This window comes from Schistocerca piceifrons, chromosome 8, assembly GCF_021461385.2.
Source record: "Schistocerca piceifrons isolate TAMUIC-IGC-003096 chromosome 8, iqSchPice1.1, whole genome shotgun sequence".
Lineage (NCBI taxonomy): Eukaryota > Metazoa > Arthropoda > Insecta > Orthoptera > Acrididae > Schistocerca > Schistocerca piceifrons.
In genome coordinates this window covers 490,755,236-490,771,410 of record NC_060145.1, presented here as the reverse complement: position 1 = coordinate 490,771,410, position 16,175 = coordinate 490,755,236, and the positions used below count along the sequence as shown (strand labels likewise).

Here is a 16,175-nt window from a genome sequence, read left to right as displayed (position 1 = left end):
TCGAAAATGAAAAGAATTTTGTATTTTTTAGTGATTTACTGAGACTATGGACACTGACTATAAAAGTGATCAGTGGAGGTTGTCCATTGACTCCTCAAAACTAAGTCTCAAGTGTGTACTACTAGATGTAACCCTTGATTCTGACTGGGTATGCACCGTATGTGAAAGAAATGAAACAATGGAAAATCCAGAATGGAATGTAGAAATATTAGAGAAGGAAAGTTGCTGCTCACCATATAGCAGAGAATGCTAAGTCGCGATAGGCACAACAGACAGATTCACACAATTATTGTTTTCGGCCATTGAGGCCTTTGTCAACCCCACACACACACACACACACACACACACACACACACACACAAATGCAACTTGCACACACGTCGGCAGTCTCAGGCAACTGAAACCACTCTGCGAGCAGCAGCAGCAGTACTTGATGGGAATGACAACTGGTTGGGGGTAAGGAGGAGGGTGGGGTGGGGATGGGTAGGGATAGTATGGTGAAGGTGGCAGACAGTGAAGTGCTGTAGTTTAGACGGAGGGCAGGAGAGAAGGTGGGGAAAGAGGGGGGGAAGGGGGGTGGGAGTAGCGGAAAAGAGAGAAATAAAAAGAAATTAAAAGGCCGGGTGTGGCAGTGAAATGACAGCTGTGCAGTGCTGGGATGAATGAGAACAGGAAGTGGGCTGGATGGATGAGGACAGTGACTGACGAAGGCTGAGGCCAGGAGGGTTATGGGAACATAGGATGTATTGTAGGGGAAGTTCCCACCTGTGCAGTTCAGAAAAGCTAGTGCTGATGGGAAGGATCCATATGGCACAGGCTGTGAAGCAGTCACTGAAATGAGGGATATCATGTTTGGCAGTGTGTTCAGCAACAGGGTGGTTCACTTGTTTCTTGGCCACAGTCTGTCAGTGGCCATTCATGTGCAGGGACAGCTTGTTGGTTGTCATGTAGCACAGGGGTTGCAGCTTAGCTTGTAAATCACATGCCTTTGATGGGATAGGTGATGTTAGTGAGCGGACTGGCGTAGGTGGTGATAGGAGGGTGTATGGGACAGGTATTGCATCTAGGTCTATTACAAGGGTAGGAGCCATGAGGTAAGGCATTGGGAGCAAAGGTTGCATAAGGATGGACGAATATACAGGGCTATTACAAATGATTGAAGCGATTTCATAAATTCACTGTAGCTCTATTCATTGACATATGGTCACAACACACTACAGATACGTAGAAAAACTCATAAAGTTTTGTTCGGCTGAAGCCGCACTTCAGGTTTCTGCCGCCAGAGCACTCGGGAGCGCAGTGAGACAAAATGACGACAGGAGCCGAGAAAGCGTATGTCGTGCATGAAATGCACTCACATCAGTCAGTCATAACAGTGAAACGACACTCCAGGACGAAGCTCAACAAAGATCCACCAACTGCTAACTCCATTCGGCGATGATATGCGCAGTTTAAAGCTTCTGGATGCCTCTGTAAGGGGAAATCAACGGGTCGGCCTGCTGTGAGCGAAGAAACGGTTGAACGCGTGCGGGCAAGTTTCATGCGTAGCCCGCGGAAGTCGATGAATAAAGCAAGCAGGGAGCTAAACGTACCACAGCCGACGGTTTGGAAAATCTTACGGAAAAGGCTAAAGCAGAAGCCTTACCATTTACAATTGCTACAGGCCCTGACACCCGATGACAAAGTCAAACGCTTTGAATTTTCGGTGCGGTTGCAACAGCTCATGGAAGACGATGCGTTCAGTGCGAAACTTGTTTTCAGTGATGAAGCAACATTTTTTCTTAATGGTGATGTGAACAGACACAATGTGCGAATCTGGGCGGTAGAGAATCCTGACGCATTCGTGCAGCAAATTCGCAATTCACCAAAAGTTAACGTGTTTTGTGCAATCTCACAGTTTAAAGTTTACGGCCCCTTTTTCTTCTGCGAAAAAAACGTTACAGGACATGTGTATCTGGACATGCTGGAAAATTGGCTCATGCCACAACTGGAGACCAACAGCGCCGACTTCATCTTTCAACAGGATGGTGCTCCACCGCACTTCCATCACGATGTTCGGCATTTCTTAAACAGGAGATTGGAAAACCGATGGATCGGTCGTGGTGGAGATCATGATCAGCAATTCATGTCATGGCCTCCACGCTCTTCCGACTTAACCCCATGCGATTTCTTTCTGTGGGGTTATGTGAAAGATTCAGTGTTTAAACCTCCTCTACCAAGAAACGTGCCAGAACTGCGAGCTCGCATCAACGATGCTTTTGAACTCATTGATGGGGACATGCTGCGCCGAGTGTGGGAGGAACTCTATTTTCGGCTTGATGTCTGTCGAATCACTAAAGGGGCACATATCGAACATTTGTGAATGCCTAAAAAAACTTTTTGAGTTTTTGTATGTGTGTGTGCAAAGCATCGTGAAAATATCTCAAATAATAAAGTTATTGTAGAGCTGTGAAATCGCTTCAATCATTTGTAATAACCCCGTATTGTGTAGGTTCAGTGGATGGTGGAATACCACTGTAAGAGGGGTGGGAAGGAGAGTGTACAGGGAATTTCTCATTTCAGGGCACGACAAGAAGTAATTGAAACCTGGCGAAGATTGTAATTCAGTTGCTCCAGTCCTGGATGGTACTGAGTCATGAGGGGAATGTTCCCCTGGGGCCAGTCTGTGGGACTTTGGTAGGTGGTGGGAGACTGGAAATATAAGGCATGGCAGATTTTTTTTTTTTTTGTACAAGGTTGGGAGCATAATTACGGTCAGTGAAGACTTTAGTGAGACCCACAGTGTATTTTGAGAGGGATTGCTCATCACTGCAGATGCGATGACCACGGGTGGCTAGGCTGTACGGAGAATGCTCCTCCTTACCCCCACCCAGTTGCCACTCCCATCATGCACCGGTGCTGCTGCTCACAGTGTTGATTTCAGTTGTCTGAGACTGTAGACGTGTGTGTGTGTATGTGTGTGTGTGTGTGTGTGTGTGTGTGTGTGTATATGGTTGACAAAGGCCTTAATGGCTGAAAGCTATAATTGTATGAATCTTTTTTCTGTGCCTATCGTGACTCGGCATCTCCGCTATATTGTGAGTACCAACTTCCCTGCTCTAATATTGTTACATGAAAGAAAATATGATAATATGAACTAATGAACTAATTGTTATTGCAATTGAACTATAACAAGTTTAAATGGCAGATTTAGGGAGATCTGAAAGTCATAGGCATATTAGTTGGGCTACAAAATGGTAACGCCGAATTTAATTGCTTCCTTTGCCTCCGGGATACTGCACCAAAGCACTTCATTATAAAAATAAAGACTGGCCAAAGTGTCCATCACTTGAACCAGGCTCTCATATTGTTACGCATGAAGCATTTGTTGTATCCAAGAACATAACTCGCCCTGCTCTTCATATAAAATTTGGCCCAATGAAAAACTTCATCAGAGCCATTGGCAAAACTGGGGGAGCATTTGTTCTCAATTCTGCATTGTTCCTTCTCAACTTTTGCCACATATTAATTCTAAAATTTGAAAATTTGAGTTCAAATACTTAAATAATAGTGAAATGAAGTGTCTTTGATCTTTGTGTATACATGAGAAAATTAAAACTAAAAATGGGGTTCAGAGATTAAATCTCACCATCATTAATATAGGCAGACGATAGCTCAACTTTAGGAGAATAAGGCAAGGATGTGGCTATAATCTATTTGAGGACCAATTCCCAGATTTTCTGAAAGTAATTTAGGGAAACAACAGAAAAATTATGTCAGGATGTCAATCACATCTCTCTGTCTGGTTCGAACAAGATGGTCCACCTATTGTGGCATGAAAATGTTGATTTGCACCTGACAACCTGGATCTCAAACTTCTCACAATCATAAAGAATGTCTGCTTCAGTTGGAATGAGGTCACGATGTTCAGCTTACGGAATAGCATACCCACTTTCAAACAGTGTGCCAGATGTGATGGTCAGGAGTAGGTACTTTTCCTGGTTTTGTCAAGAAGAGAATCAGGTTTTGCTTTCTTTATCATTAGGACTATTCACAAATCGTGCCTGCCGCAAATTTCAGTGACATTTTAAGTTCTCCCCCTGCCACATGAGACAGTGGACTGCTCTCACATGGAAGACTCTTGAGAGCACACACATTTTCAAGAGCTGAAGAAGTCTTGAAGAAATTAGCTGATGGATAGTTTTGGAAAATAAAGAGAGGAACTGAGAGTAGTGGAAATGAAAAATGCACCTTATTACTAGAGCACCTTGGATAAATAAATATTCAGCACATTACCCATGAATAATCACTGGACAGTTCACAAAAGAATAATGAATGTGTATACATAGAAAGAAACATACCTTTTTTAGTTCACTTCTACTCAAATTCCCTTCTAGCATATTCACCACTCTCTTTGTAGGACTAGTCTCAGGGGATTCAAAAAGATTAGCTCTTTTAGCTGATCCGCTGCAGACATCTCTCTTTGCAGAGCTACCATACTTTGGACTTCTCAGTGGAGTTTTTCTCGCAGGACTGTTTAAACCACATTTCCTCACTGGAGTGCTCACTGGTGACTTTGATAAACTTCTGGTCTTTGTGGGAGTTGTGAAATTGTTCATCACCATAGGAGGCCTTCGCTTTGCCGGGCTCTCCATTTCTCCTGGATTCCGTTTCTTCCTGGGACTTTCAAAATCTGCAACCCGCTGGAGGTCTGCAGAAGCACGCTCTAGCGTACTGTACAACAGTTCCAGCTTCGAGCTCCAGTGATTTGTCTGGGACTTCTGACAAGACAGACACGCAAGGGCAGAGGCTACAAGAGTCGACAATTCCTGCTGCGACTGCACACGGAGCAGCTGGACACATTGTCTAAAACCGGCCGACTCAGTAACTGGTTGTGACACCGACAGTGAGTACAGCTCACGAGTCTGTAAGGAAGAGAGGAATGAACACATTACTTGCCATAAGATTTCAAAAGTAACTAAACAGACAAATGTACATCTTCAATCTAAATTTTCACAATGAAAAAGTCACTCAAACAGATTATAGTTTTACAATGTCATTAGTTTCTGGGTACTACTGTCGTAATTTTATTTTCATAAAATATTACAGATCACTCAGTTAGAAAAACTTATGAGTAATGTCAGAGGAACAAAATAAGATTTCATAAATTATCAAATGCAGTATTAATGATAAAACATCAGAATTACAAATAATTACAGAGAGAGAGAGAGAGAGAGAGAGAGAGAGAGAGAGAGAGAGAGAGAGAGAGAAGAGAGAGAGAGAGAGAGAGACCTAGAAAACTTCTGCCGACTCAGGTGGTGGTTGAAGAGATCACTATAGCAATTATCCACTAGTACTAGTATTGCTGGCCTCCGTTTTGAGTACAACCGAGGTACATTCTCCCTACATATTGGTCAGGGGCCTGAAGATGGCACAGTAAAATGGTGAAACTGGTTGCCAATTAAAATAGGGTTGAAAATTGATGGCTGAAAGGTATTTAATTTGACATCCTGTACTGCCAGCATGTCAGTTGTTTGCCCAACCCTGCCCACCTGCACTGGCACATGATCGGCAGGTGTGTGAGCTGCAACAGCCTATGTCGGATGTACCACAAGTGCAAAGAGATGTCTGTTGCACATTGTGTTGTCTCAATAATTTCATCTCGTCTTCTTCACAGAGACGCCCAAGGAGACGAAGTGGCATCGAACAGAAATACTCGTATCAGGCAGCTCAACAATCCTAGCCAACTATGTGGTGTGATCATTTCATTTCATACTCGCAGTGAACACAAAAGGATACTGCAAATGTTAATGGTAAACACAGAACAATCTAAGACTTTTTTCACAATTTTAGGTCTAGTCAAACATGTTGATAACATACAGAATGACCTGATAATTTCAAATCTGTACATTCAATGAATTTCAGCTACATCTATACTCTACAAACCACCATGAACCTACTACTATTAACGAAGTACCACAGCTTTTGTTAATCTGAGGTTAAAACGTCTTCCACTTGCTTTATGCTTATCTCAAGGTTTCTTAGGTCTTTGTGATCACCTACTGATTATCTGAGGGTTACAAGAGTTGAGCCAAGTTCAGCCTGGAAACCATCTTTTATGTAATTCAGTCTGATGGCTTAACTAATTTTAAAAGGTACATTATACCTGTTATTCCACTTTAATTGTACAAACAAGCTGTTAATGACTCCTGTTGTAGGAAAAAATTATTCTCTTGTACTGCCTTAGCAGTGACACTAGAATCACTGTTCCAATAATGACAAAAGTCAATGTATGCATTAACAATACAGCAGCAGTATTGCTTCCTCAAGTTTTAGTTATTTGTCATCTTCCAAATAGTTATATACCAATTGCTATGTTTATGAAAATGACAATTTTAAAACAGAAATGCATTATGGTTTGGCTTCGAAAGAAATCAGAAGCAATAAAACAGACTTACTATAGCATGAAATTGTGTTCAAAAGCTAGTGAAAATTGCTTATCACCTCCAGTTGTTGGTGACTGGACAAAAAATAGTAAAAAATATTAAATTTGCAGAAAATAAAAGCCCCTTTTTAATGATAAAAAAAAAAGGAGCAGCTAACTTTCCCGGGAACAGATGAAGCCACCCATGCCTGGTTTCAACAGTACTGTAGTTGATGTACGTTCATTTTGGGTCCCATGATAGTGCCAAACTTTATGTCATGTATGGTTTGTTGTTGTTTTTTTTATGAGAAAAAGTTAATCACCATGTGAACGTTTACTAAAAAGGTGGGAAACACAGTGTGGAGTGCAACTGTTGCAGTAACACCAAATGAAGAAAATGCCAGCAAAATCATTGAACACAATATTAGATTTTTTTATGGCTTGCGTACACTTGGTAAGGGTGCTACTGCAGGTGCAGTTTTCTGTCTTTCAAATCCCCCAATCAAGTTTACGAACTATAATAGATTTATAGGAGCTAAAGCAGGGAATGCCTGTAGAGAATGTATGAAGAAAGCTGTTGAAGAAGCAGTAATAGAAAACATTGGTAACATAGACTTGACTGCAGCATTTGATTGTACCTGGCATAAACGGGGGGACACATCTTCGTGTGGTGTAGTATCCGCCACCACTATGTATAGGGGGAAAATTTTAGATGTAGTAGTAAAATGTTAATATTGTAGGTGTCAACAAAAATATACCAGTACACATGACAATAATTGTACAAGTAACTGTAGTGGCAGTAGTGGAGGACTGGAAGTGGCTGGTGTTGCTAATATATTTCAACGTTGTGACAAAGTGCAATATGTGAATTACCTTAGTGACAGTGATCCTAAAAGTTTCAAACATATTCAAGAATTGAAGCCCTATGGTGACACCATTGTAGTGCAGAAACGAAAGGGATCAAGACTTCGGCAACTGAAAGCTTCGTACAAAAAACAAAAACTCATTGATGGTAAAGAGTTGGATGGGAAGGGAAGGTTAACTGACAGTCTAATTGACAAAATAGAGAACTATTATGGAATGGCTGTTAGGAAAAACACAGAAAGTGTCAATGAAATGAAGAAGGCTGTTTGGGCTCTTTTTTTCATACTTTTTCAACCGATGGAAGTTCCCATCATTACTTGTGTCCCAAAAGAGAAAACAGTTGGTGTATGCACAATAAGGGGTTGGCAACTGGTGAAGTGTATACTCATAAACATAGTCTGCCTGATGTGGTAATGGAAGTGATAAAACCTACTTTCAGAGACTTAGCAGAACTTGAACTGTTGAAAAAGTGTGTTCATGGAAAAACTCAAAATCCCAATGAAAGTGTAAAGACTGTTGTATGGTCAAAAATACCCAAGACGTGTTTGTTGGAACAGAAATACTTCACTTTGGAGGGTATGATGCTGTTGCTACTTTCAATGTCGGCAATGATGTAAGGTGTAAATCATTTCGAAATATGGGAATGAAGATAGGTTTCAACACGGTATGAACAATGCTTGCTTTAGTAAATATCCTAGAAATACAAGTCAGAGTAAACAGGAAGAGGACAAAGAGGCAGCTGGAGGAAGAGTTTGCAGAAGATGAAGATAATCCATCCTATGGACCTAGAATGCACTAAAAAGGTAATCCAAATTTTGTCACTTGGTTCCCAAAAAGTTTTATTTTTTCATGGAAGTTACATGTTTTCTAAGGATCTACCAAATCAATCTACTTCAGATTTTCAAAAAATGTTACACAGTCCCTTCTGCATAGCTTAACACAGCTTTTTTTTAGAAACTTTTATATTGTCGAATTTGTAAACAAAAATTGGTACAAAATGTAGTGAATTTGCATTACAACAGAAAAAATTGATCTCTACCAACTGAATTCAAATTTTTTAAAGTCCCTGTGTTAAGTTGTAGCCAATACGCCAATAAATAATCTGTAAAAAATTCAACTTCCTAGCTCATATACTTTCTGAGAAAACATGTAATTTGGAAAGACAGGGCTTTCTAGAGCTCGTTAACAATATTCCAAGTTGTTTTAATTTTATTACCAGAGGTGCTGATCTCAGACATAATGCATATACATCTGGACTATTTAATAACCTTTCTTAATACGATACAGTAGTTTTCATAATGTCTGGTTGCTTCTGGATCACTACTCCTCCTAGCTATAAGATACAATTCCCTTTTTTGTTTACAAGATATTTTTATCCATTTTGTAAGCCAAAGCTTTTCAGATGGATTCTTACAATTATGTTTCAATGTTTTCTTAGGGGAAACTGTTTTCAAATATAATCATGAAACATGTTAAATTTGAAATTAGCATCAGGTTCCCAGTACACCTCATGCTTGTCTAAATGTTGTAAACTTTCCCTAAAATTTGCAGTTGGTAAACTGTTAATTTAACACACTATTTTGGAGGACTGTTTCACATTACTGTATGGAGCTATGTCATTTACTGTAACTAGCTGTGGATCATGATCAGAAGGACCATTCTTAACAGGTAAAGTTTGTATTTGATTAAATTTATCTTGGTCTACAACATTATCTATCAGTGTGCTGCTTTCCTGTACTATCCAAGCAGGAAAATCAATAAAACTGTCATCAAACTGAAAGAACCAAATAATATTTTAAGGTCAAGCTCTCTATTGTACCCTTTCAGAAAATTTACATTGAAACCCCCACAAACAATAATCTGCTTCCCCCCATATGACACAACAAAGAATCCAAGTTTTTCAAAAATAGTTGAAAATTTCCCAATGGGGACCTGTACCCAGCTACAATTATAAGCATCATTTAGTTGGCGCTTACACACACATGCTTCTACACGTCGTTCAACACAAAATTTTTTAGTATCCAAACTTTTCACACTATGATAAATTTTAACATTTACAGGGTGGTCCATTGATAGTGAGCGGGCCAAATATCTCACGAAATAAGCATCAAATGAAAAAACTACAAAGAACAAAACTTGTCTAGCTTGAAGGGGAAACCAGATGGCGCTATGGTTGACCCGCTAGATGGCGCTGCCATATGTCAATTGGATATCAACTGCGTTTTTTTAAATAGGAACACCCATTTTTTATTACATATTCATGTAGTACGTAAAGAAATATGAATGTTTTAGTTGAACCACTTTTTCCACTTTGTAATAGATGGCGCTGTAATAGTCATAAACATATAAGCATGTGGTATCACGTAACATTCCGCCATTGCGGACAGTGTTTGATTCGTGATACATTACCCGTGACAAAATAGACCATTTACCAACTGCAGAAAAGGTCGATATTGTGTTGATGTATGGCTATTGTGATCAAAATGCGTAACGGGCATGTGCTATGTATGCTGCTCGGTATCCTGGATGACATCATCCAAGTGTCCGCACCGTTCACCGGATAGTTACGTTACTTAAGGAAACAGAAAGTGTTCAGCCACATGTGAAATGTCAACCGCGACCTGCAACAAATGATGATGCCTAAGTAGGTGTTTTAGCTGCTGTCGCGGTTAATCCGCACATCAGTAGAAGATAAGATTCGGGAATCTCAAAAATGTCAGTGCTGAGAATGCTACATCAACATCGACTGCATCCGTACCATATTTCTATGCACCAGGAACTGCATGGCGACGACTCTGAATGTCGTGTACAGTTCTGCCACTGGGCAAAAGAGAAATTACGGGACAATAACAGATTTTTTCACGCGTTCTACTTAGTGACAAAGCGTCATTCACCAACAGCGGTAACGTAAACTGGCATAATGTGCACTATTGGGCAATGGAAAATCCACGATGGCTGCAACAAGTGGAACATCAGCGACCTTGGCGGGTTAATGTATGGTGGGGCATTATGGGAAGAAGGATAATTGGCCCCCATTTTATCGATGGCAATCTAAATGGTGCAATGTATGCTGATTTCCTACGTGATGTTTTACCGATGTTACTACAAGATGTTTCACTGCACGACAGAATGGCGATGTACTTCCAACATGACGGATGTCCGGCACATAGCTTGTTTGTGGTTGAAGTGGTACTGAATAGCATATTTCACGACACGAGGACTGGTTGTCAAAGCACCATACCAAGGCCCGCACGTTCACCGGATCTGACATCCCTGGATTTCTTTCTGTGGGGAAAGTTGACGGATATTTGCTATCGTCATCCACCAACAACGCCTGACAACATGCGTCAGCGCATTGTCAATGCATGTGCGAACATTACAGAAGGCGAACTACTCGTTGTTGAGAGGAATGTTGTTACACATACTGCCGAATGCATTGAGGTTGACAGACATCATTTTGAACATTTACTGCATTAATGTCGTATTTACAGGTAATCACGCAGTAACAGCATGCGTTCTCAGAAATGATAACTTCATAAAAGTACATGCATCACATTGGAACAACCGAAATAAAATGTTCAAATGTACCTATGTTCTGTATTTTAATTTAAAAACCTACCTGTTACCAACTGTTCTTCTAACATTGTGAGCCATATGTTTGTGACTATTACAGCGCCATCTATCACAAAGTGAAAAAAGTGGTCCAAGTAAAACATTCATATCTCTTTACGTACTACACGAGTATGTAATAAAAAATGGGGGTTCCTATTTAAAAAAACTGTTCATATCCGTTTGACCTATGGCAGCGCCATCTAGCGGGCCAACCATAGCGCCTTCTGGTTTCCCCTTCAAGCTAGACAAGTTTTGTTGTTTGTAGTTTTTTCATTTGACACTTATTTCGTGAGATATTTGGCTGGGTCACGATCAATGGACCACCCTGTATATTGCAATTCGTCCATTCCCCAAAGTGTCTTTACTTACATGTGCAAAAAGCTTATACCCGCCTACATTTATCTTTTCCGTATCTGTGAGTATATGATGTTCAGAAAGGCACAATACATCTATTCCACCCTCAGTTTCTACATCTTCTAAACAAACAAGAAGCACATATACTTAATCCCCTGATATTCTGATGCAATATACTATCATCATTTTTCGCTGTACTTTTATGAGAATCTTGTTATATTTTAAGATCACTAGTACCTACCTGTCTGAGTTTCTCATTAAGCTCAATTTCATTCAATGCTGACTCGCTGATCTTAACCTACAAAAGAGAAACTCCCATGAGGTTCAGTGCGCCCCCCCCACCCCTCCGTCTTAAAGATTTTGCTATCATCCCAGCCAATTTCCCCTTCTATTTCCTACTGAGAAGCAGGCCATGCCTTGTGAAGTACTCCCTACTAACAATATCAATAGGAAGCAAACCCATACCCGACAAAGTAGCCCCCCAAAGCAGCTGATCTAGCTCCATATTGATCCTCCTGATAGAGCTGTTGAATTGGGGCCGATCATACCGCATGAAAACCAACATTTGTATGATTCGTTGCAGATGCTACTTTTACCCGATCACACTCAATATTATAGCCCTGATCCCTGTCAATACTGTTTCCTGCTCCACCCACTATCATAACATGATCCTGCTTCATAGAAAACTTGCCCAATGACCCTACATACTGTATCACTTGCTAAGACATGCACAGGGCTTGAAAAATTTGTAGCCTGGTACCTGTCGCCTATTTCTTCCTGCAAGATCTGGCCCACACCTCTTCCATGGCTACTACCTAACAACAGAACTTTCCTCTTACTATCTCCTTTTTTTAAAATAATTTATTTCCTGTTCAGTATTAACTACACTTTACATCCATTTCAGCCTGTTCCTTAGTTAAATGAGGTACCAAGGAAATCTATTGTTTGTACCAATGATGAAAATTGTCTCTTTCTGTTGCTCCTGTTCCTTGCTACTGTATGAGGGTTCCTCATTTATTGAACTAAGTAACATGCAAAGTTACACAATCACTCACTCACTCACTCACTGGTCGTACCGGACTTGGAGTCCATTACCGCAGCAACGTATTTTCGCCATCTGTCCCTGTCTTGGGAATACCCAGGGTCCTCAAATCAGCCTTCACATTGTCCTCCCATCTACACCTCGGTCTCCCCACAGGCCGTTTTCCCTCTAGGTGCCCTACCAGTACTCTGTGCGCTGCCCTGCCCTCATCCATTCGAGCTACGTGACCCGCCCATCGCAGCCTACGTGATTTAATGATACTGATTATGTCACGGGTTGAAGAGAGTTCATGAACCTCTTTGTTATGCAGTTTTCGCCACTCTCCACTAATGTCATCCCTTTTTGCTCCGAAAATTTTCCTCAAAATTTTGTTTTCAAATACTTGAAACGGCTTTTCATTTTGCACAGTGAGAGACCCATACAGCATAACTGGTAGAATAATAATTTTTTATATTCTAATCTTTAAATTCCTAGACAATATCCGTGATGAAAGTAATCTATTCAATGAGAAGTAGCACGCATTTCTGGCCCGTAATCTCTTCTTCAGTTCGGATTCAATCTCATTTCTCGAAGTGATGTCCATGCCTAGATACTTCAATGTGTTCACTTTTTCAAACTGCATGTCTCCAACTCTTAACATTTGCTGATCTACTGCTGTTGACATTCTAGTAGTAACCAGGTATTTAGTTTTGTCTTCACTTATCCTTAGACCTATATCTTCACTAGCCTTGATTAACCCATTCGCATTTGCTGTTACAGATACTTTCCTATCGCTAATGATGTTTAGATCATCTGCGTACCCTAATATCTTAATATTTCCATTTAACTCCACACCCTCTGAATTATCTGCTGCCATTCGTACAATATATTCTAGGACCAAATTAAAAACGTACTCTACCTTTTGTGTTTTTCAAACTCACTTCTACAAGTCTAACATACTTCTTTGGTATTCCAAGTTCCAAAAGAATTCTGTACAATTTTGATTGCAATACTGAATCATATGCTTTTGTAAAATCTATGAAAAGATTATGAACTGGTTTATTGTATTCCCATTTCTTTTCCAAATTTTGACGCAGGGTGAATATTTGGTCTATAGTTGATCTGTTCCTCCGAAAGCCGGCTTGGTAATCACCCACAATTTCATCTGCATATGGTGTAAGCCTGCTTAGCAGAATATTGGAGAAAATTTTGGAACATACTGGTAATAGCAATATCCCTCTATAATTACTACAATCCATTTTGTCGCCCATCTTAAAAATTGGGATCAGAATCGACTCCTGCCACTCTTCATGTATCATCTCTGAGTTCCATACTTTAGTTATCACTTTGTGAACTACTTCCACCAACTTCTGTCCCCCATTTTTAACTAATTCTGCAGTTATGCAATCTGATCCTGGTGCTTTATGGTTTTTCAATTTGTTGATTGCATCTCTTACTTCCTTTAACATTGGCTCAGGTATCTGGGGTTCTGCTGTATGTATTTCATATGCCTGCTCATTTCCTGCTTCCTGGTGTAAATTTAAAAGATGCTCAAAATGTGCCCTCCATTTACTTAATATAGCAGTGGGGTCTGTCAGTATTCCCCCTGCATCCCCTCGAAGTGCATTTGTCCTAGCCCTGAAGCCCTTCCTATACCCATTTATGTCTAGGTAAAGTTCCCTAATGTTTTTTGTTTTACTGTTTGTTTCCATTTTTGTAATTTAATTGTTCAAATAATCCCTCTTCTTTGCCCATAGCCTACGACCAACTCCCCTTTTCAAGTTCAAGAACTCCTCTCGTTTTCTGTCTCCCATTCTATCCCAATCTAATCGTGCTTTTCTCCTTTCCCCTACCAATTTCTTGCATTCCTCATCCAACCATGGTTTCCTCCTGTTCTTCTTAATTGTACCTTTTGTGACCTTCGCTGTCTCTCTGATATTATTCCTCACAGTGATCCACTGTTTATTTTCCTCCTCGTCTTGATCTTCGTGTGTCCTGACAGCATCAAACCTATTTGAAATTTCTATCATGTACCTTCATCTAAAGTTTTCATCATTTAGCTTGACAGTGTCGAACCTAACAAGTTCTGCATTGTGACACCTTGATGTTGCTGTAGATAGCTGTTGGTGAACTTTGGCAACTACAAGAAAATGATCAGAATTGCAGTCTGCTCCCCTGAAACTCCTAACATTTTCTATACTAGTGTGCCATCTCTTATCTACAAGAACATGATCAATTTGGTTTCGGGTGTGTCCATCCGGAGAGACCCAAGGTGCTTTATGAATTTCCTTCCTTTTTAGATATGTGCTCTCAACAATCATGTCTTTTGAAACAGCAAAATTAACCACCCTTCTGCCATTATCATTCGAAATGTTATGCAAACTTTCTTTCCCAATTGTAGGCCAGAATGCTTCCTCCTTCCCTATCTTCACATTAAAATCACCTATGATTAATTTTGTATCATACGAGGAGAACTCATCCCACAGTTGATCTAGTTCTTCATAAAAGCCATTTTTAACAACCTCTTCAGTGTCCTCAGTTGGTGCGTGTACATTGATTACTACTAGTCTATTCCACCTGCCGGACAACACTATAAATGATAGTCGGTCACTATATATCTCTGATTGCGTGAAGCACTTTTCTCTGTACCGCGAAACCTGTTCAGAAACTGTGAGCTTCCGCACCTTCATAGAAAAATGTATAGTTACCCCTCTTTATGCTACCCTCCCCCTGCCACCGAGTTTCTTGAATAGCTGTAATGTCTACATCGTATCTATCTATTTTGTCTGATAATGTCTGGAACGTTCCTGGCCTGTTCAAACTTTTAATGTTACATATTCCCAACCTGAAAGTTCCTTTCGGCCTGAATCTCTTCGAAGTAGGTTCCGCCCGGAGATCTGAATGGGAACCTAGTTTACCTCCAGAATATTTTACTTCAAAGGGACCCACGCCAATTAATGTTGCTGATTCTTGATGAATAGATTTGATAGTAAGAGAAGAAGAAACAGGGGTGGTTCATCACGCCATCGCCTGCTCCCCAGCGGCTGTCCGCTACTGCTTATTTTTTTGTATTCGCAGTTACCCTTCATATCTGAAGGTCGTATCCCCTGTCCACAACCTGGGGACGCACTGTGCCGTGGTGGTAGGGGCCCACGAGACAGAACATGCGAAGTTACAAACACATAAAGGACAGGTCCGCATGTGGCTGAAGTAACACGAATGTCCTCAGGTTCAAAATTTAAATCAGTTACTCATTCGAAGGCACTAGCCAGGTGTGGCACAGCAGAAACAGCAGAGTTGGAGACATCATTTGTGTGGTGTCACCGCCAGACACCACACTTGCTAGGTGGTAGCCTTTAAATCGGCCGCAGTCCGTTAGTATATGTCGGACCTGCATGTCGCCACTATCAGTGACTGCAGACAGAGCGCCGCCACACGGCAGGTCTGGTCTGGAGAGATTCCCTAGCACTCGCCCCAGTTGTACAGCCAACTTTGCTAGTGATGGCTCACTGTCTACATATGCTCTCATTTGTAGAGACGACAGTTTAGCATAGCCTTCAGCTATGTCATTTGCTACGACCTAACAAGGCGCCATATTCAGTTACTATAATTACTATCTTCAAGAATGTATCCTGAACGGATAATATTGTGAATCATATACCATCAAGAGCGACGTTCATCATTAATGGACTAAAGTTAAGTATCAAACTAATTACGTCTGCTTTCTGAATTCTCATTCCTTGTCATGTTCCAGACCTCACGTCAGTATAGTTCTTCCCTCCTCACGCCAGCCTGCAGGAGCTAAAACGCGTGCCTTTCGGCCTCTGCTCGTAACACGGTGTTGGCTCTTCTGCTAACACAAAAATTTCTTCGTCCCAGCATTCACTGTACACTATCCACACTTACGACATACGCATGCAG

The 16,175-nt window shown here is 40.8% G+C and overlaps 1 protein-coding gene across 3 annotated transcripts in view; it reads right to left on the bottom strand.

Annotated features, from left to right (window-relative positions):
* LOC124711358 (origin recognition complex subunit 3) overlaps positions 1–16,175 on the bottom strand; it is a 122,108-nt gene that overhangs the window by 23,810 nt on the left and 82,123 nt on the right. For all 3 annotated transcript variants that reach the window (XM_047241396.1, XM_047241394.1, XM_047241397.1), the window contains exon 10: positions 4,341–4,904. In XM_047241396.1, the coding sequence (XP_047097352.1) occupies positions 4,341–4,904 (564 nt within the window). The remainder of the gene's footprint in view (positions 1–4,340; positions 4,905–16,175) is intronic.